This window comes from Carex rostrata, chromosome 3 (genome assembly GCF_964058835.1).
Source record: "Carex rostrata chromosome 3, lpCarRost1.2, whole genome shotgun sequence".
Classification (NCBI taxonomy): domain Eukaryota; kingdom Viridiplantae; phylum Streptophyta; class Magnoliopsida; order Poales; family Cyperaceae; genus Carex; species Carex rostrata.
The window spans coordinates 5,828,530-5,843,637 of NC_135920.1; the positions used below are offsets into that span (position 1 = coordinate 5,828,530).

The window sequence follows — 15,108 nt, forward strand, 5'->3', positions numbered from 1 at the left end:
AATATAATGCTAATACTTGCAATGCTTGTGGAGAAAATTATAGCTGACATAATTTTAAATAAAATACAAAATTAGTCAAATTGCAATCAAGAAATAGCCAATGTTCCCAAAGAAATACACTTGGAATAACTATGATAAGTGAATTATATAGGTTCATTTTTTTTTTTCATTTTATACTCCTTAATTATTTTGGTGACCTGTATGGTTTTACCTTCCGTAGCGTTATCACAATGTATTCTATATTGAACTATTGAAGTAAAAAAAAAACAATGTATTCCATAAATAAATTGCATCCTATAAACTGAGACTTGGTGTAGTATAAAGCTATTTTCTTCAATATGTACTTCTATTCTACCAATATGTTTATGTTACGGATTTACAATGTAGACAAAACAAAATTATAAATAAACCCTGAATCTGCACATCATAAATCACCATTTTCGTTGTTCTTCCAAACAAAGAGCAGCACCCAGGTATCCCGACTTAAAAAAAATCACCCTCGCAGAATCAACATGCTCGTCAGGGACAAACAAGCAACAAAAATTGTATTTACCAATTGCTGTGCTAATCTAGGTGAAGAATTTGGCAACATGGGGTACTGATCTGGCGATGGCATCACGCAGTTATCCCCGTTGAAATAAACTCTTCGTGGGAATGCCCATCCTTTGGAGAAAGTGAAGGCTTCCGGATCCTTCCGGAAGAGTATCTCTGACTGTACATTTCCATTAGGGCCGGCAGCCATTAGTAGGTCGTTGTAGTATTTTACACCCCACAACATTGCCGTATCATCTGCAAAATAAAGGAAAGAAAGATAGGATCACAATTTAGTGCCTAGTAAACTAGAGTTCTTTTCACGGAATTTATTAAAGGTCAAGCTGTGTAATTGGACCATAATATTTCATATATTGCGATCAACTGGCATCTGAACAATTTTTATATTGGTATATAATTTGGCTTGATGGAGGCAATTCTGTCGCATTGCCAAGTTTCCACCTGGATTTTTGTCAAACTTGTACATGATTGGCACTTAAAAAAAGCAGGAGAGGCACTTGCAGCGTAACTCTTGTTGGTGCATGAATCAGGGCCAACATTTACCCTGCCAATTGCTGGCGCACCTCATTTCTTTTTTGCTTGTTTTTGGGGGTCTATTTATTTATGTGATATCTATCATTAATACATCTTCTCATGTGTTCATTAAAGTCTCTAGACTCAAGTAGAAGGAACAATTGACCTCCATATTGAAAATTCCGCTACCAATGTAGATATTCTTTGATATGATGAGGTTTAACCGACTATAGAAAAGTAAAGTGTGGGAACTCACTTATGGTCCCAAAAGGGACCAGTGATTCATAATTGAAACTGAACATGGTTGTGAGATTATTGAAGTTCGGATGCTGGACAACCAAATTCCACTGGCTGTAGTTCATCCTGTAATTGAAATTTGTAATCGCAACTTTAACGCGCCAATAATCCTTATAATTCAATTTCACATGCCAATGGACTCGAACGGGGCACATGTGTGAGGTGCACTGTACCAATGGAGTATTGCTGCTCTTGCCAGGGCCGTTTATTGCCTGTTGCAAGTAGGGTGAATTTCCCCTGCAATCAAGAAAATAATAAATATAAAATAACTGTTAAATTGGCTATTGAACAAGACCAAAATTTTATAGGGACTTTCATAACATGTTTTTTACCAAAAATAAAATTTAAGTCATCATTCAATTCCCTGGTGTGTTGCATAAAAAATAGTTCCCAAATTTGCATTGTGGAGAATTGACTTTATAATCATGGATCAGATAACTATAACTGACAAGTTTACCTTTCAGTTTTGTAAAATATAAGTTTACTGCAATACTAGATTACATCACAGAACTGTTTTTGTAGAGTGCATCCATTCTTTTGCAAAATATATAACAAGGTATTTTTTTTTTCCCTAAATGATTTAGAAACTATGATGACTTACATAACACAGCTTCCCGGGTTAGTGTTGTTGTTTTGGCATCCACACGAGCAAGTTGGGCAGTTCACAATGGTGTCATTGTAGAAGGAAGACATTGAGACACAACAAGTTGGGGTCCTTTGTGCCAGAAATTGAGAATATGTGCATGTTATATTCCATGTCACTGCCCACAAGAAACAAAAAGTAAAATAAAATTACTTGAACTGCGAATTGAGAAAAAAAATGAGTGCCATTGAAGTAGGAACGTATTGTATAATATATCCAGATAATCCTACAAAGCATTAAAAGGTGATGCATATCCCCAAATTTTAGACAAGCCTTAATATCCTCCTTTTCATCATGATTTAAAAGAAGTTCCCAGAAAGTGATAATAATATAAAATTAAAGACATCAGCAATGACAATGGGAACCACACAATGTATGATAAATAGTTATAGGTTCTTTTATTTTTTGGCAGGGAAAATAGTAATTAATGAGCAAACATATAAATAAAGTAAAACACTTTAGAGACATACAAAGGGACTGAGTAATTCTCCTGCCATCCTGGGAGACAAATTTGCTTGACGGCACCTTCTTTGCGGGCCCGCAAGTGTATCCAGGTCCAGGTACCATGAGGGTGACATTTTTAGGAGCTCTGACAGTCGTGTTGGTGGTCCCAGACTGACCCACACTGATCTGAAAAGAGGCAACCGCATTGGGTGGGTCCTGGATCCATGAACTCACAACTCCCCCCTTACAACAGTTTGCGATTTGCATGTTGTATGGCGTACCTGCACAAATTTAGTTTAATATACCAGTCTTGTGCTGCTGGGAATACAACTCAGGTGCAAAAGTATTTCAGTATTTTAAGGTCGGATGCATCACACGAATCAGCATGGAACTCAGTTGAATTTACAATGTAATAACCAAAGTATGATTTGTAATATAAAATTGACCGAAATTTGCCATTCTGCTAACAATGTATCTCAAAAATTATGAAATCAAGTTCTTGAACTTCAAAAATCAAAATGTTCAGAAGCACTAAAGTTTCAAATAACAAAAGTATTGCAGGATTTTGGTTGACACTACCAAAATTACTCTAAGAATTGGAAGCAAAATTTTGACCATTGATGGATTCACTCATATCTGTTGCTAGTATGTTATATTACCACTGGTAGTTACAAATTCCATACAATCCCATCCCATATCTGTACCAAATCATATTGAAAAAAGGACAAAAAGTGTACCTGGTAAAAGGTCAACAATTGATGGGTTCCGCTTGCAGCAGTGGGGAATGTTGCCTTTGAACTTGGAGCAGTCACCTTGTTCAGTAGCCTGGCTACCAACCATGGACCATATGACCTCCTTCTTGGTCCAGGCCCACCCAAGTGTCCACCCTGGCGGTTGTATGTGCCGGTATTTTTGGTAATTGTACATCGTGACTACCCCCTTGAATTAAAATTCATTTATGTGTCAAAAAATTTAAGTATAATAGATTTTCCATTAAGCTAAACTGGTTAGCGCGCACATACAGCTGGTTCATCTGGTACCGAATTTACTGGTACAGTCCAATTAAGCCCTTGCATGGAATTAAGTACGCGCTTGGTAAGGACTGGTGCAGTTGGTATGTCCCTATACTCAGACCCCACCACTCGAAAAGTCTAGGGTAAAAAGGTAATGAAAAATTCTAAACCATGGATGGGGCTTTGATTGTCAATTCAAGAATACTAGTTCAACAAATTTAAGAGGCAGAGATTCATCTAGTGATATTATTAAACCATGCAAGATAATTTCAGAGATGGTTGAAATTGATAGCCTGATAATGACAATTGAATTAGCTGTGATAGACTAAAGACTACCACCAAAGCAGACAAAACAAAGTTCATATATTTAAAATCCACCATAAAAAAGAATTGTCTAATAGAGACACTAATTATACTTTTCTAAGACATTTGAAAAATTATTGATAGGTTTTACTTACCACATAGCCATCTGCAGTCCATTGCATAATATCCCATTTAATTGTTATATTCCCAGTTGGATCAAGCGGGTCATATGCTTCTACATATTAAAGCAAAAAAAAGGAAAATTTTAGTTTTTTAAACTTTGATTAAAGAGAGAAACTGTGAACACCACAAGACAATCAATCAACCAATAAATTTTGCTCAAAAGTACGGTTTTGATTATGCTTTCACTTTTCAGATATAGCCTAATGTGAGGTACCACAAGCTTCAACTCTTTTGTACCCAAACAAAACTAGGGGAATATTCCTTAAATTATTTTTTCAAGCTAAAGATTTCTTACAGATCCTTTCAGAATTGCACTACTTTGGCAACAAACATGACAATAATAAGTTAAATTTTGTAGACCCCAGTTATTCAACAAAGTACATTGATTAAGAAAAAAAAATAAAAGGTTCTTGTACCATGCAAAACTCTACTTTAAAGGAAGAAATTAGAAACCAACAGTACCGTACCGCTTCTCCCAAATCATAATATTTAGTAATACCGGGATTGCAATTTTTCTAACAAGGAACAACTTCAAAGCCCATGCAATTCAAAAAAAAAAAAAAAAGAATAATAAAAATTTATCTCCAAGTCGTGCTTTGCACTTAAACATATAGACCGAGAGGAACATTCCAGAAGCAAGAAAAAAAAAAAAAAGGAGATTCGAAAATCGAATATAAATTTTTCAGACTAAAATAAAAGGGAATGTGGTAGAAATTTTTACTAACCTGAAGAGTGGGTTAGAAATGAAAGTGCCAAAAAAAGAGCAATGGAGAATGCAAAACGCTTGAAATTCAAGCTTGATCGGTTCATGGCTTGTGTGAAATTTTCAATGTCCAAATTGCTTAAGCTAATAAGCTCTCTTTTAATTTGTGAAGAGAGCAAGAAAAGAAGAAATTGGTGACCAGCTTTCCTCTTTACTTAATTACTAATATTTTGTTAGTGAGAGAGAGAGAAGGGGTTTTAGTGCGTTTTAAGAGGAGAACCAGGACGCGTGGTTTTATGGTTTTATGGGCAGGGGAGATTATGAGGATGTTCTGTTCATGAAATATTATAAAAAAGTATGTACACACCGAATCATAGTAGAGCACTTAGAGAGAAAATCGATGTAGGTCCCACCTAACAGTGACTTTTTGCTCCCATATCTACATATTTCGACTAGGGAGAATGTGTGCATGCACTCTTCCCTGTGTTTAATTTTACGAGATGAAAATTGGAAAGCCAAGTTGTTTCTTTTGAAAAAAGAGAGCCTAGGTATTCGTATTTTTTCCTATTCGGGTTGCGAGCCTCTTACACTTCTAGGTCCGGATCCTCTCTGACAAAAACAAAACGAACGGATATTAGTCTTCAAAGAAGAAATATAACGAATTAGATGTGGATATTCAATTCATATTTTGTTTATAATATAGTATTTTTATGAGTGAAGCTATGATATTATACACAGTGAGAAATGAGAATTGGTCCGTATTGGGGACTAATATGTTTATTTTCAAACGGTTGATAGGAATCATTTATAAAATTATAGTTATAATATGAAAATGTACTTGTATGCTAAATTTCATATTCTTTAAAATTATTTTACTATTTTTAAAATTGGTAGAAAATTAAGATGAATTAATTTTCTACCTATTTAAGAAAAATTAAAAAATTGAAAAAAAAATATAAAATTTAATTTGCAATTACATTTTTATATAGAGATCAGAAGATTATATTGAATGGTTTGAAATTGATCATTTAGACTTTGAAAATGAAAGTATTGATCCATAGTATAAACCAATTACCAATCTATACATATCATCATAGCCGCACTCTTTTTTTTGTTATTTATTATAAAAAATATATAAATTTATGACAAAAATAAAAAAATGTATAAATATTGTATATAATCAATAATACATTTTGTACTAAGAAAGAGTGCACGGGAAGTAATTTGTCATCAGCCCATCCGATAAGAATTCGACATAATATTCAGATTAGAGAAATTGTTGGGTTGCTTCGACCGAATTAATAAAATGACTTTTTATTAACTATTACTGAACCAATGTGTTGAAGGCTTCTATAAATTTTATCAATTTGTGTCGATATTTCCAAATCTTTTAGACGTGTTTATGAAAAATACGTGCTAAATGATCTGCATTTTTTGTGGAGCATTTCGTCATGATCCGCATGACAGACTTTAACTCAATAGTATGCATTTTATTGTATAAAAAAAAATATTTTTATTATATTATTTCTTATTTTTTTTGTATATTTTTTGATGAATTATTACGGAGAAGAATCTTTTTTTTATTTGAACAAAAAAAAAATGCAGGACTGAATTTGAACCCAGACAAAAGCAAAACAGCTATCCATGCATTCTAGAGGCTTCCAAGACATTTTTTTTCCAAGTTAATTTGCTCGGTGCCCAAATAAATTCTATCGTTAAATAATATATTTACATGATCTCATTAAAAATTTGCAGAACTTTTGTCAAATTGCATTTCCTTACATAATTAGAAACAATCTTTTCAGCCAAAAAAAATTGTAATTATTGTCTATTTAATTAAGTATAACAGCTTCACTTTTATAGTATTGTAAGATGCTAAACAGTATATTTGCAAAAATAATATTATGATGGACAATTAGTTTGTTAGTTCACGTATTTTATTCTTATTTTTTTAATGGCCCTGATAATTGTCTCTCCACTCTCATCCCTCCAATTTTATTTGTTCAATCTCGTCTACATTTCTTACGATCTACAAGAAATTTTGCGAATCTAAAACTACGAACGTCTTCTATGCAATTTTATATTTCAAATAAGATCCATGATTACATACTTTCGAGCTCGTCATTACACAAGTATTTATACCTCGTCATCTAAGTATTTATATCTAATATTTTTCACATACGACATTGCTGACATTTAAAAGTATTAATATCAAGTATTACAAGTATTTATACCTATGTGGTCAACTATTTTTGTTAGAGAAATGTTGACGCAGGAACGATTAGGGAAGGTTGATACGAAAATGCGGGGTCCACGATTGGGGATAAATACTTACAAGTATATGTATAAATACTTGCACGATAAGGTATAAATACTTGTATGACGATGAGCCCGAAAGTATGTCATTATGATCTCATTTGAAAGATAAAATTGCGTAGAATACGTTCGTGGTTTTATATTCGCAAAATTCCTCATAGATCGTGAGAAATGTTGACGCCATTGAAAAAAAAACTGCATCTAAAAACGTGTATGATTCTTCTCCCTATGTAGTTTGAGTGGTCCCTCCATATAGTTATATCAAGTTAGACTTGCAAGTATTAATATCTTAGTTTGCAAGTATTAATTTATTATCTTTCAAGTATTTATACCTATGAATTTAATTAAATTTGGAATATCGCAGTGTTTTGAATAAATTTAATTAAACTAATTAGTTAAGTTAGTTTATGGAAGTTAAAATTATTTTAAGAGATGGGGGTGATGGGGAGATGCAGAGATGCGGGGTCCACGATTGGGGATAAATACTTACAAGTATAGGTATAAATACTTGCACGATGAGGTATAAATACTTGTGTGACGATGAGCTCGAAAGTATGTCATCATGGATCTCATTTGAAAGATAAAATTGCGTAGAATACGTCTGTGGTTTCAGATTCGCAAAATTCCTCATAAATCGTGAGAAATGTGGACGACATTGAAAAAAAAAATTCACCTCTAAAATCTGTTTTAGGGTGCATTTGGTTGCGCTGAGAATAGAGCTATTCTCATAATAGCGGAGCTATTCCCAAAACCCTGTCATCCAAACGACATATGGGAAATAAGAATAGCGGAGGAACAGCTCTATTCTGCTATTCCGTCAAAACCTGGGTTAGCGATATCAATTAAAAATTCGAACGGCTCTATTTTTTAATATTATCTCCCAACTGTTTTTCTCTTTCTCCCAACATTTATTTCTCTTTCTCCCAAAAGCAATAGCAACAAAGATGAAGAAACTCGCCGCCCTCTTTCCAGATCTCCGCGTTTGTGAGTAGAGATTGTCGGAATCAACTGCAATACTGTATTCTCGGTGTAACAAGGAGTAGATAGAGATCTATTTTGCTCGTTTTGCTGATTTCGTTAAGGTGTGAAGAAGGTGCCCAGTTCAAGTCTTCTCCTCTTGATTCTCAAGGGAAGATATTCAAATCCATGAAGAAAATCTAGATAATCCAACAAATCTATTCCTACATGTAAGTTTTGCTGATTTTCTCCCCTTTTAGATCTAGGGTTTGCTGATTTTATAGCAAAATAAATATATTACCTAGTTTTTAACTTGTGCGATTTTAATTTGGCCTTTTTAATTTGATTCTCAAGAACCATTTTGCTTGATTCCCATAAATTTGCTACTTATTTTTTGGTACCATTGTTGCCAGGTTAGGTACTGGTACCACTGTTCGGTACTGGTACCACTGTTCGGTACTGACGTGAAAGGGTACCACTATTCGATATCATGTTTTCTAGCATGTTGTCTTATCATTTTCGTGTAGAACATACCACAAATTCAAATGAAGTGTTCTTAGCGTCTAAAGTTTCAGGGAGTCATGACCTACACCATAATTTATTTTCAATTCATTTCATGACCTAGAACTATGTCAAATTAAGTTCCTTTCATGGTCAGTTTGGTACCGATATGCTGTTTTTGTGAGCGGGAACTTGTGTTTAACGCTGAACTTTGAAAATTCACTAAAAATTGTAGAAAAATCCAAATTGAATGATTTTTTTTTGTTTTTCTTATCTTGGTCTTGTCTATTTGCTGGTACAAGAGTTTGACCAGTTTCAATTTGGTTTGACTATTGGTATCAGTTTAGTAACAGGAGGTTGGAATGGGCAATTTTGGTGCCAGTATCAGTTTGGTTTTCTTTTGTTTTTAAGCTGACTAGTAAATCATATCCACAATATTTGGAGACCATAGATCAATGTATCAACTCAAAAAATGAGATGTCAGCTACTATCAGAATATTGTTTTTTCCATTGTAGACCTTGTATCTTTGCATAATTTATTTCTTACATGCTCTAATTTAAAAATGATTGAACCAAGTATGCAATTCGTTTTTGACTAAATTTTTGTTTTCATGTAATTGTCAAATTGTGATGTAATTCTACAGTAGCAGCGAGAGACGGTGGCGGCAGAGATAAACGGGACGGTGAACAGTAGTGGCAAAGGTAAATTTCATATGTCATTTTTGTTTCCTTCATCTCTACGATGCCTTGTGATGGTATGAGGGCTTCGACCCTTTGTTCGAATGTCATGATTGTCATGATTCTTTTCGCATCACAATACTAATTGTGCAACATCACCAACGTTGTCATGATTCTTTTCGCATGAACACATAATTTTTTTTGATATTGTGCGATGAAGTGCGATAAAAAAGAATAATAACATAAAAAGATGTAGCAATTGAAGAACATGTGGGTTTCTACAGATTGTTGCACACTCTGATCCTATGCAGAAAGTAGGCGAGGACTTCCAGCATTCCAAAGAAATGGTGTGGAGATGTTTCAAGAAAGTATTGTATTCTATCTTACTTATGCAAGCATATTATATAAAATCACCAGGTTTGGATGCGCCAATACATCCAAAAGTATCAAAGGGGACATTACATGCTTCATTCAAGATATAATGTTAAGAATGAATTAATATAAAATAAATATACAGTATATCAAAAATGTCATATATGTTTGCAAATTAAATATTACTTACAGGATGCATTGGGAGCAATCGATGGTACTCACATTCCTGCATTTGTCGATCTGCATGATAAACCCAAGGAATGATTTCGTAATAGGAAGCAAGTTTATTCACAAAATGTTATGGCAGCCGTTGACTTTGATGGTAAATTTGTAACCGTAATAGCTGGTTGGGAGGGATCAGCTCATGATAATTTTATTTTACGTAAGGCAGTAGAAGATGGTTTTGTAGTACCATCTAACAAATACTATCTTGTTGATGGAGGTTATGCAAATACAAGGCAATTCATAAGCCCATATCGTGGGAGGCCTTATCATTTAGCGTCTTTTCAAAGGAGACCTCAAACTTCAAACCGATATGAATGTGCGGAGGATTTGTTCAACCATCGACATGCACAACTTAGGAACATTGTTGAGAAGACATTTGGTATTTTAAAAAACCGATTCAAAATTTGTCAATTGATGCGTAGGTATAAATTCAAAACACAAGCTAGAATTGTTATTGCATGTTGTATTTTACATAATTTCATCAACCATTGCAATAGACTTCAACATGTTTCAAATGATGTTTCTATTGGTGATACATCTATTTTGGGAGATGTGGGGGCTACTGATAGTGCGATAGGGGATGAGATTAGGGGAGTTATCAAAAATATTTTGTGGACTACTAGGTGAGAGATTATTGGTAATTTTTTATATTTTCTAAGGATTGTAATATTTAATTAGTTAGCTATGGTGATGTATTTTTTGTATCACTTATTTTGAACCAATTATGCTAATTAAATGATACGAATTTAGAGGATTGTCAATTTATGCTACTGTGATTTGTACTATTGTGAAATATTAATATATGTACATCTAGAAATGTGACCAATTTATGTATTTGTGATTTGTGTGATTTATTTTGAAATTTGTTATTAAATAGTAAAACAATTATTTCGAAATTAAATTTGTGTGATTTATGTGATATTGTTTAATTAAATTTTAATTGTGATTAGATTGAAGTATTATTGAAAAATATGATGCTTCATATATATTTAACAAGCCATTATAAATATAAAAGTTAGTTGAAAAGATAAAAACAAATAAATCATTATTATATTCTTTCTCTCCATTTGTTATTCCTAACATACAATTCAAACAACATTTCTACTAATCCGGAATAGCCAATGTTAGTGCTATTCTTGAATCCCTTGGGTTAGCACTATTCTCAATCACTAACCAAAAAATTGTTATTCTTGCACTAATCCTTGCTCCATCCAAACGTACCCTATAGAGATGGGCGGATGGAAGTGGAGGGATTCATATAATTATTATTTTTTAATTATAAACAAGAGTTTGAAATTTGTGAAAGTCATGAAATTTCATTCCAGATTTGAGGAATTCGTATTCCCTGAAGCCATTGCTTGAAAAGTAACGGTATGGATGAAGTCACAGTCGGGAAGTCACGTCAAAAGAATATGAAGTCTATTGTAATTATAGAGGGTCTGTTTTGAGATTTGTGTCAAAGATAAAAGAATAATATGAATTTATTAATCGTATCTCAGATATCTGAAGTGATGTAGATTTAGAATTACATACATAAAATATGTTAAGAGCAGAGAGTATGTTGGATAAAAATCGTTTTGGTCTTTTTATTCATATTGATATTTATCCCATAAAAATTTATAAGTGGAGGCTTTTTTCAATAAAAGTCATCCAACTAATTTAATATTGCCAAAAAATATTATCTAAATTTTAAACTTGCAATTTTTGATGTGTGCATTATTTTTACTACTAAACAATTTAGAGGGAGTTTTAAAATGTTAGATTTTTTTAGACGATCCGTACTAAAATTCTTTCGAAGTATTAAAAGTTTCAGATCATATATGTATATGCCGATTTTTTTATAAATATCCAAAATTAATAACAAATTACGTAATTTACCCATTTAGTGGATGAAATTGCAAATGTACCCAATCCGGTTATTGGTTAACTAGATGTTTGCTATTTTTCCGGTTAGTGGGTGACTGGGTTTGTGGATTTTCCGGTTAGAGGGTAACTGGACCTTTAGAATTTGTTCGGTTAGCCATTAACCGGTTATTTGTTCGGTTAACAGAGCACCGGAAAGTTTATAGTTTATATTTTTTTTCGCTTATTGAATAACTGGAAAAGAGTTCGGTTAACAGTGCACCAAAAATTCACTTCGGTTATATATTCCCCTCTAAAGCCAAAGAGAAACGAAACCGCATACAAATCTCATAATTTACTCTGAAGAATCAGAGTCTCATCCAGAGAGAAACGAAACGAAGAAAAAAAGTAAGTTTTTTTTTTTATAATTAAGTTATTATTTTTTTAACTATCGATTTTTAAAATATAATTAAGATTTCTCCTCCAGTTCTTTTTATGCAAATTATGTCAAAAAATTTATAAATTTTTGAAATATAATTGTTTAAAATATTTGGAATATTTTTTAGATTGTTTAGAATTTATTTGTTTGGAATGTTTAGAATTTATTTGTTTAGATTGTTTAGAATCAATTATAATCATCCATACAAAAATAAATCAGTAAACAAATATTACTTGCTCTATCAGTAAGTAAATAATTATGTTAATTATTTTATCTTTTAACTATCTATTATTTTTTTTGAAATTATGTTAATTATTATTTCTTCTAATCGTTTTTGTAATCTGCTACAGATACGAAGCACACGATCACACTCAGACGGAGAGAAAGGAACACACTCAGGCAAAGATAAAGGAAGATAAAAAAGAAAAAGGTCATTTTTTATAATTAATTTGTAATTATTTATGTTGTTATTTGTACCAATCAAAACAAAAAATAGGTTAATTACATATATTGTTTAGACTAAAAATAGTTTATTTTTTATTTTAATTTTAATTTGTAATATAATAAATTAGTTCATTTCAACTGGTTCAGGATATTGTCCAAATAATTTAGAATTTTTTCGAACATTCCAAAATAGTTTAGAATATTTTATAAAATTCGAAAATAGTTAAGGATATTGCAAAATGGTGCAGAATAAGTTAGGAATATTCAAAATGGGCTAGAATAATTTAGAAAATTGTAAAATAATATAGAATAATTTTCATAGGTCTGGACAATTTTTAATTACTTATATGTTGTTATTTTTTGAATCGCCAGACCAATTGAAACTAAAAATGGATAGAACTATTTGTGTGAAGATTTATATTGGAGGAGAAATCCAATACAATAATGATGGGGTATTTTACAGTACCCGAGCTAAATACTCATTACCGCTAACCGTGAACCACAACTTTGATTATCTTCGGAATGAGATTTATAAATTGGTTGGGTATAATGTTAGCCAAGCAAATATGGAAATCCAAGCCAGATTTAATATGTCTACCGATGGGGGATGTGACCATCAGTTAATACCTGTAATAAACCAACAATCTTTCGAAATGATTTTAGGAATTGTGTCGTCATTTTCACAAATGTTACCGATTTTGGAGTTATATGTAGAATTGGAACCGAACTACACCAATCAGATTCCTGAACCTCGATCCCGACCCAGTACCAGTCAGAATCCTGTGGATCCCGACCCAATACCAGTTAGATCCCGACCTAGTACCGGTCGGCACTCTGTGGATATACCAGTGAGACCCCGACCCAGTATCGGTAGCAACTCTGTGGATCTACCAGTTAGACCCCGACACAGTACCAGTCGAAACTCTGTGGATCTACCAAGCACATCCCGACCCTGTACCAGTCGGGTCCGTAGACAGGTACGTGATTATTCGCATGTCCCTGTGGATGCAATTGATTCTGACAGTTTGGAGAGTGGAGATGAGATGCTCTCAGGTGAAGAATCGGGTTCGGACGAAGAAATTGAACCGCCCAACCAGTCACCTTCACAGTACCGTCAAACACATACCCATCAAGCACAGTACCCGATAACTATTCGGGAAAGTATGACACATCTGGTTGATAGTTTCAATGACATATCCGGTTGATAGTTTCAATGACATATCCAGTTTTCGGCCTGCGGATGTCGATTTTTTTGGCAGGTCCAAAAAAACATTCAATAATCCATTGGCTAAGGGTGTAGTTTATGAGTCGAAAACGGCTCTAAAGATAGCAATCAATGAGTTCCATCTCGATAAGAATTGTGAGTGCAAGGTCCTTAGAAGCGAACCTAGACGTTACGAGGTGGTGTGCAGAGATAAATTTTGTAAATTTAAGGTATGCGCGAAGCAGAACGGTCTTTCAGAATCTTGGATTATTACGAAACAAGCATATCCTCACACATGCACAGTATCGGCAACACGTACTGATCATTGTCAGCTTACAGCAGAGATGGTTGCCCTTGCGATTGATAAGACCATTAGAAGGGATGTGTGCTCTCCTATAAATCATATCCGAGATATCGTCATGCAAAAATATAATAAGGTAACCCCCAAGTACAACAAATTATGGAGAGGCCGTGAGCTTGCTATCGCAAATCTGTTTGGGAGTTGGGAGAACTCGTACAACTTGCTTATTCCACTATTAGAAGCCATCAAAAGAAACAATCCAGGAACCAAGTATTGTGTGACCTCGATCCCGATTGATGGAGAAACTGACAGGCTTTTCCACAGAGCGGCATAGGCATTTGGAGCTTGTATTGCAGCGATACCGTTTCCTCAGACCAGTGATTAGTATCGATGCATGTTTCATGTCGGGACGGTACCAAGGTAGGCTGCTGATGGCATGTATGTACGATGCCGAAAACCAATTACTTCCAGTGGCTTTTGCAATTGTTGAGAAAGAAAGCGCTGACAACTGGGGTTTTTTTATGAGATGGTTGAGGCTGGAAGTAATTGGAGATAATCGATTCTTTTGTGTCATATCGGATAGACATTTGGGAATTAAAGCCGTGTTCCAGGATCCAAATCTCGAGTGGGATGAGACTACCGATCAATGTGTGCACCGGTATTGCTCTCAACATGTTGTCGAAAATCTCTACAAGCACGTGGGCCGTAAGAGAGAGGTTAGCGACAGGTTCATAGCTGGAGTGAACAAATGCAAACCTAGGAGGTTGCAAGAGATGTTACAAGACTTTGAAATTGGTTGTCCGAAGGCTATCGACTACCTTAACAAGGTGGGTAAGAGGAACCCTAATGATGAAGACGAGCTTCCATGTCCAGAGAAGTTGTATCAAGCAGAGGACGGAGGTCACCGATGGGGGATAATGACAACAAATGGGTCAGAGTCACTGAACGCCGTGTTCAAAATTAGTCGGCGATTACCGGTTGCAGCGGTCGTGGAGGACACGTTTTATAAGTTGAATAAATGGTTTTTTGACCGATGGAGCAAAGCTCAAATGAGATTTCAGCATGGTCAGGTGTGGTCCGACAGGGTAACTAAGTTATTGCAAAAGCGTATCGAAAAAGGAAGGGACATGACTGTGATTCCTTACCGTGGAAGACATGGTCTTTTTGAGGTCATGGTT

The 15,108-nt window shown here is 34.1% G+C and overlaps 1 protein-coding gene across 2 annotated transcripts; it reads right to left on the reverse strand.

Annotated features, from left to right (window-relative positions):
* Positions 1-314: 314 nt before the first annotated feature.
* LOC144551114 (COBRA-like protein 1) lies at positions 315-4,915 on the reverse strand. 2 transcript variants are annotated; one of them, XM_078298926.1, is made up of 7 exons: positions 4,674-4,915; positions 3,921-4,000; positions 3,187-3,388; positions 2,476-2,730; positions 1,964-2,123; positions 1,322-1,599; positions 315-789 (listed from the first exon to the last, which is right to left on the reverse strand). In XM_078298926.1, exons 1-7 carry the CDS (start codon positions 4,756-4,758, stop codon positions 494-496), a joined length of 1,356 nt encoding a protein of 451 aa, XP_078155052.1. In that variant the 5' UTR covers positions 4,759-4,915; the 3' UTR covers positions 315-493. The 2 variants fall into 2 exon arrangements, with proteins under 2 accessions (XP_078155052.1, XP_078155053.1); XM_078298927.1 differs by lacking the exon at positions 3,921-4,000 and having other exon boundaries at positions 4,674-4,782.
* Between the last annotated feature and the right edge of the window lie 10,193 nt (positions 4,916-15,108).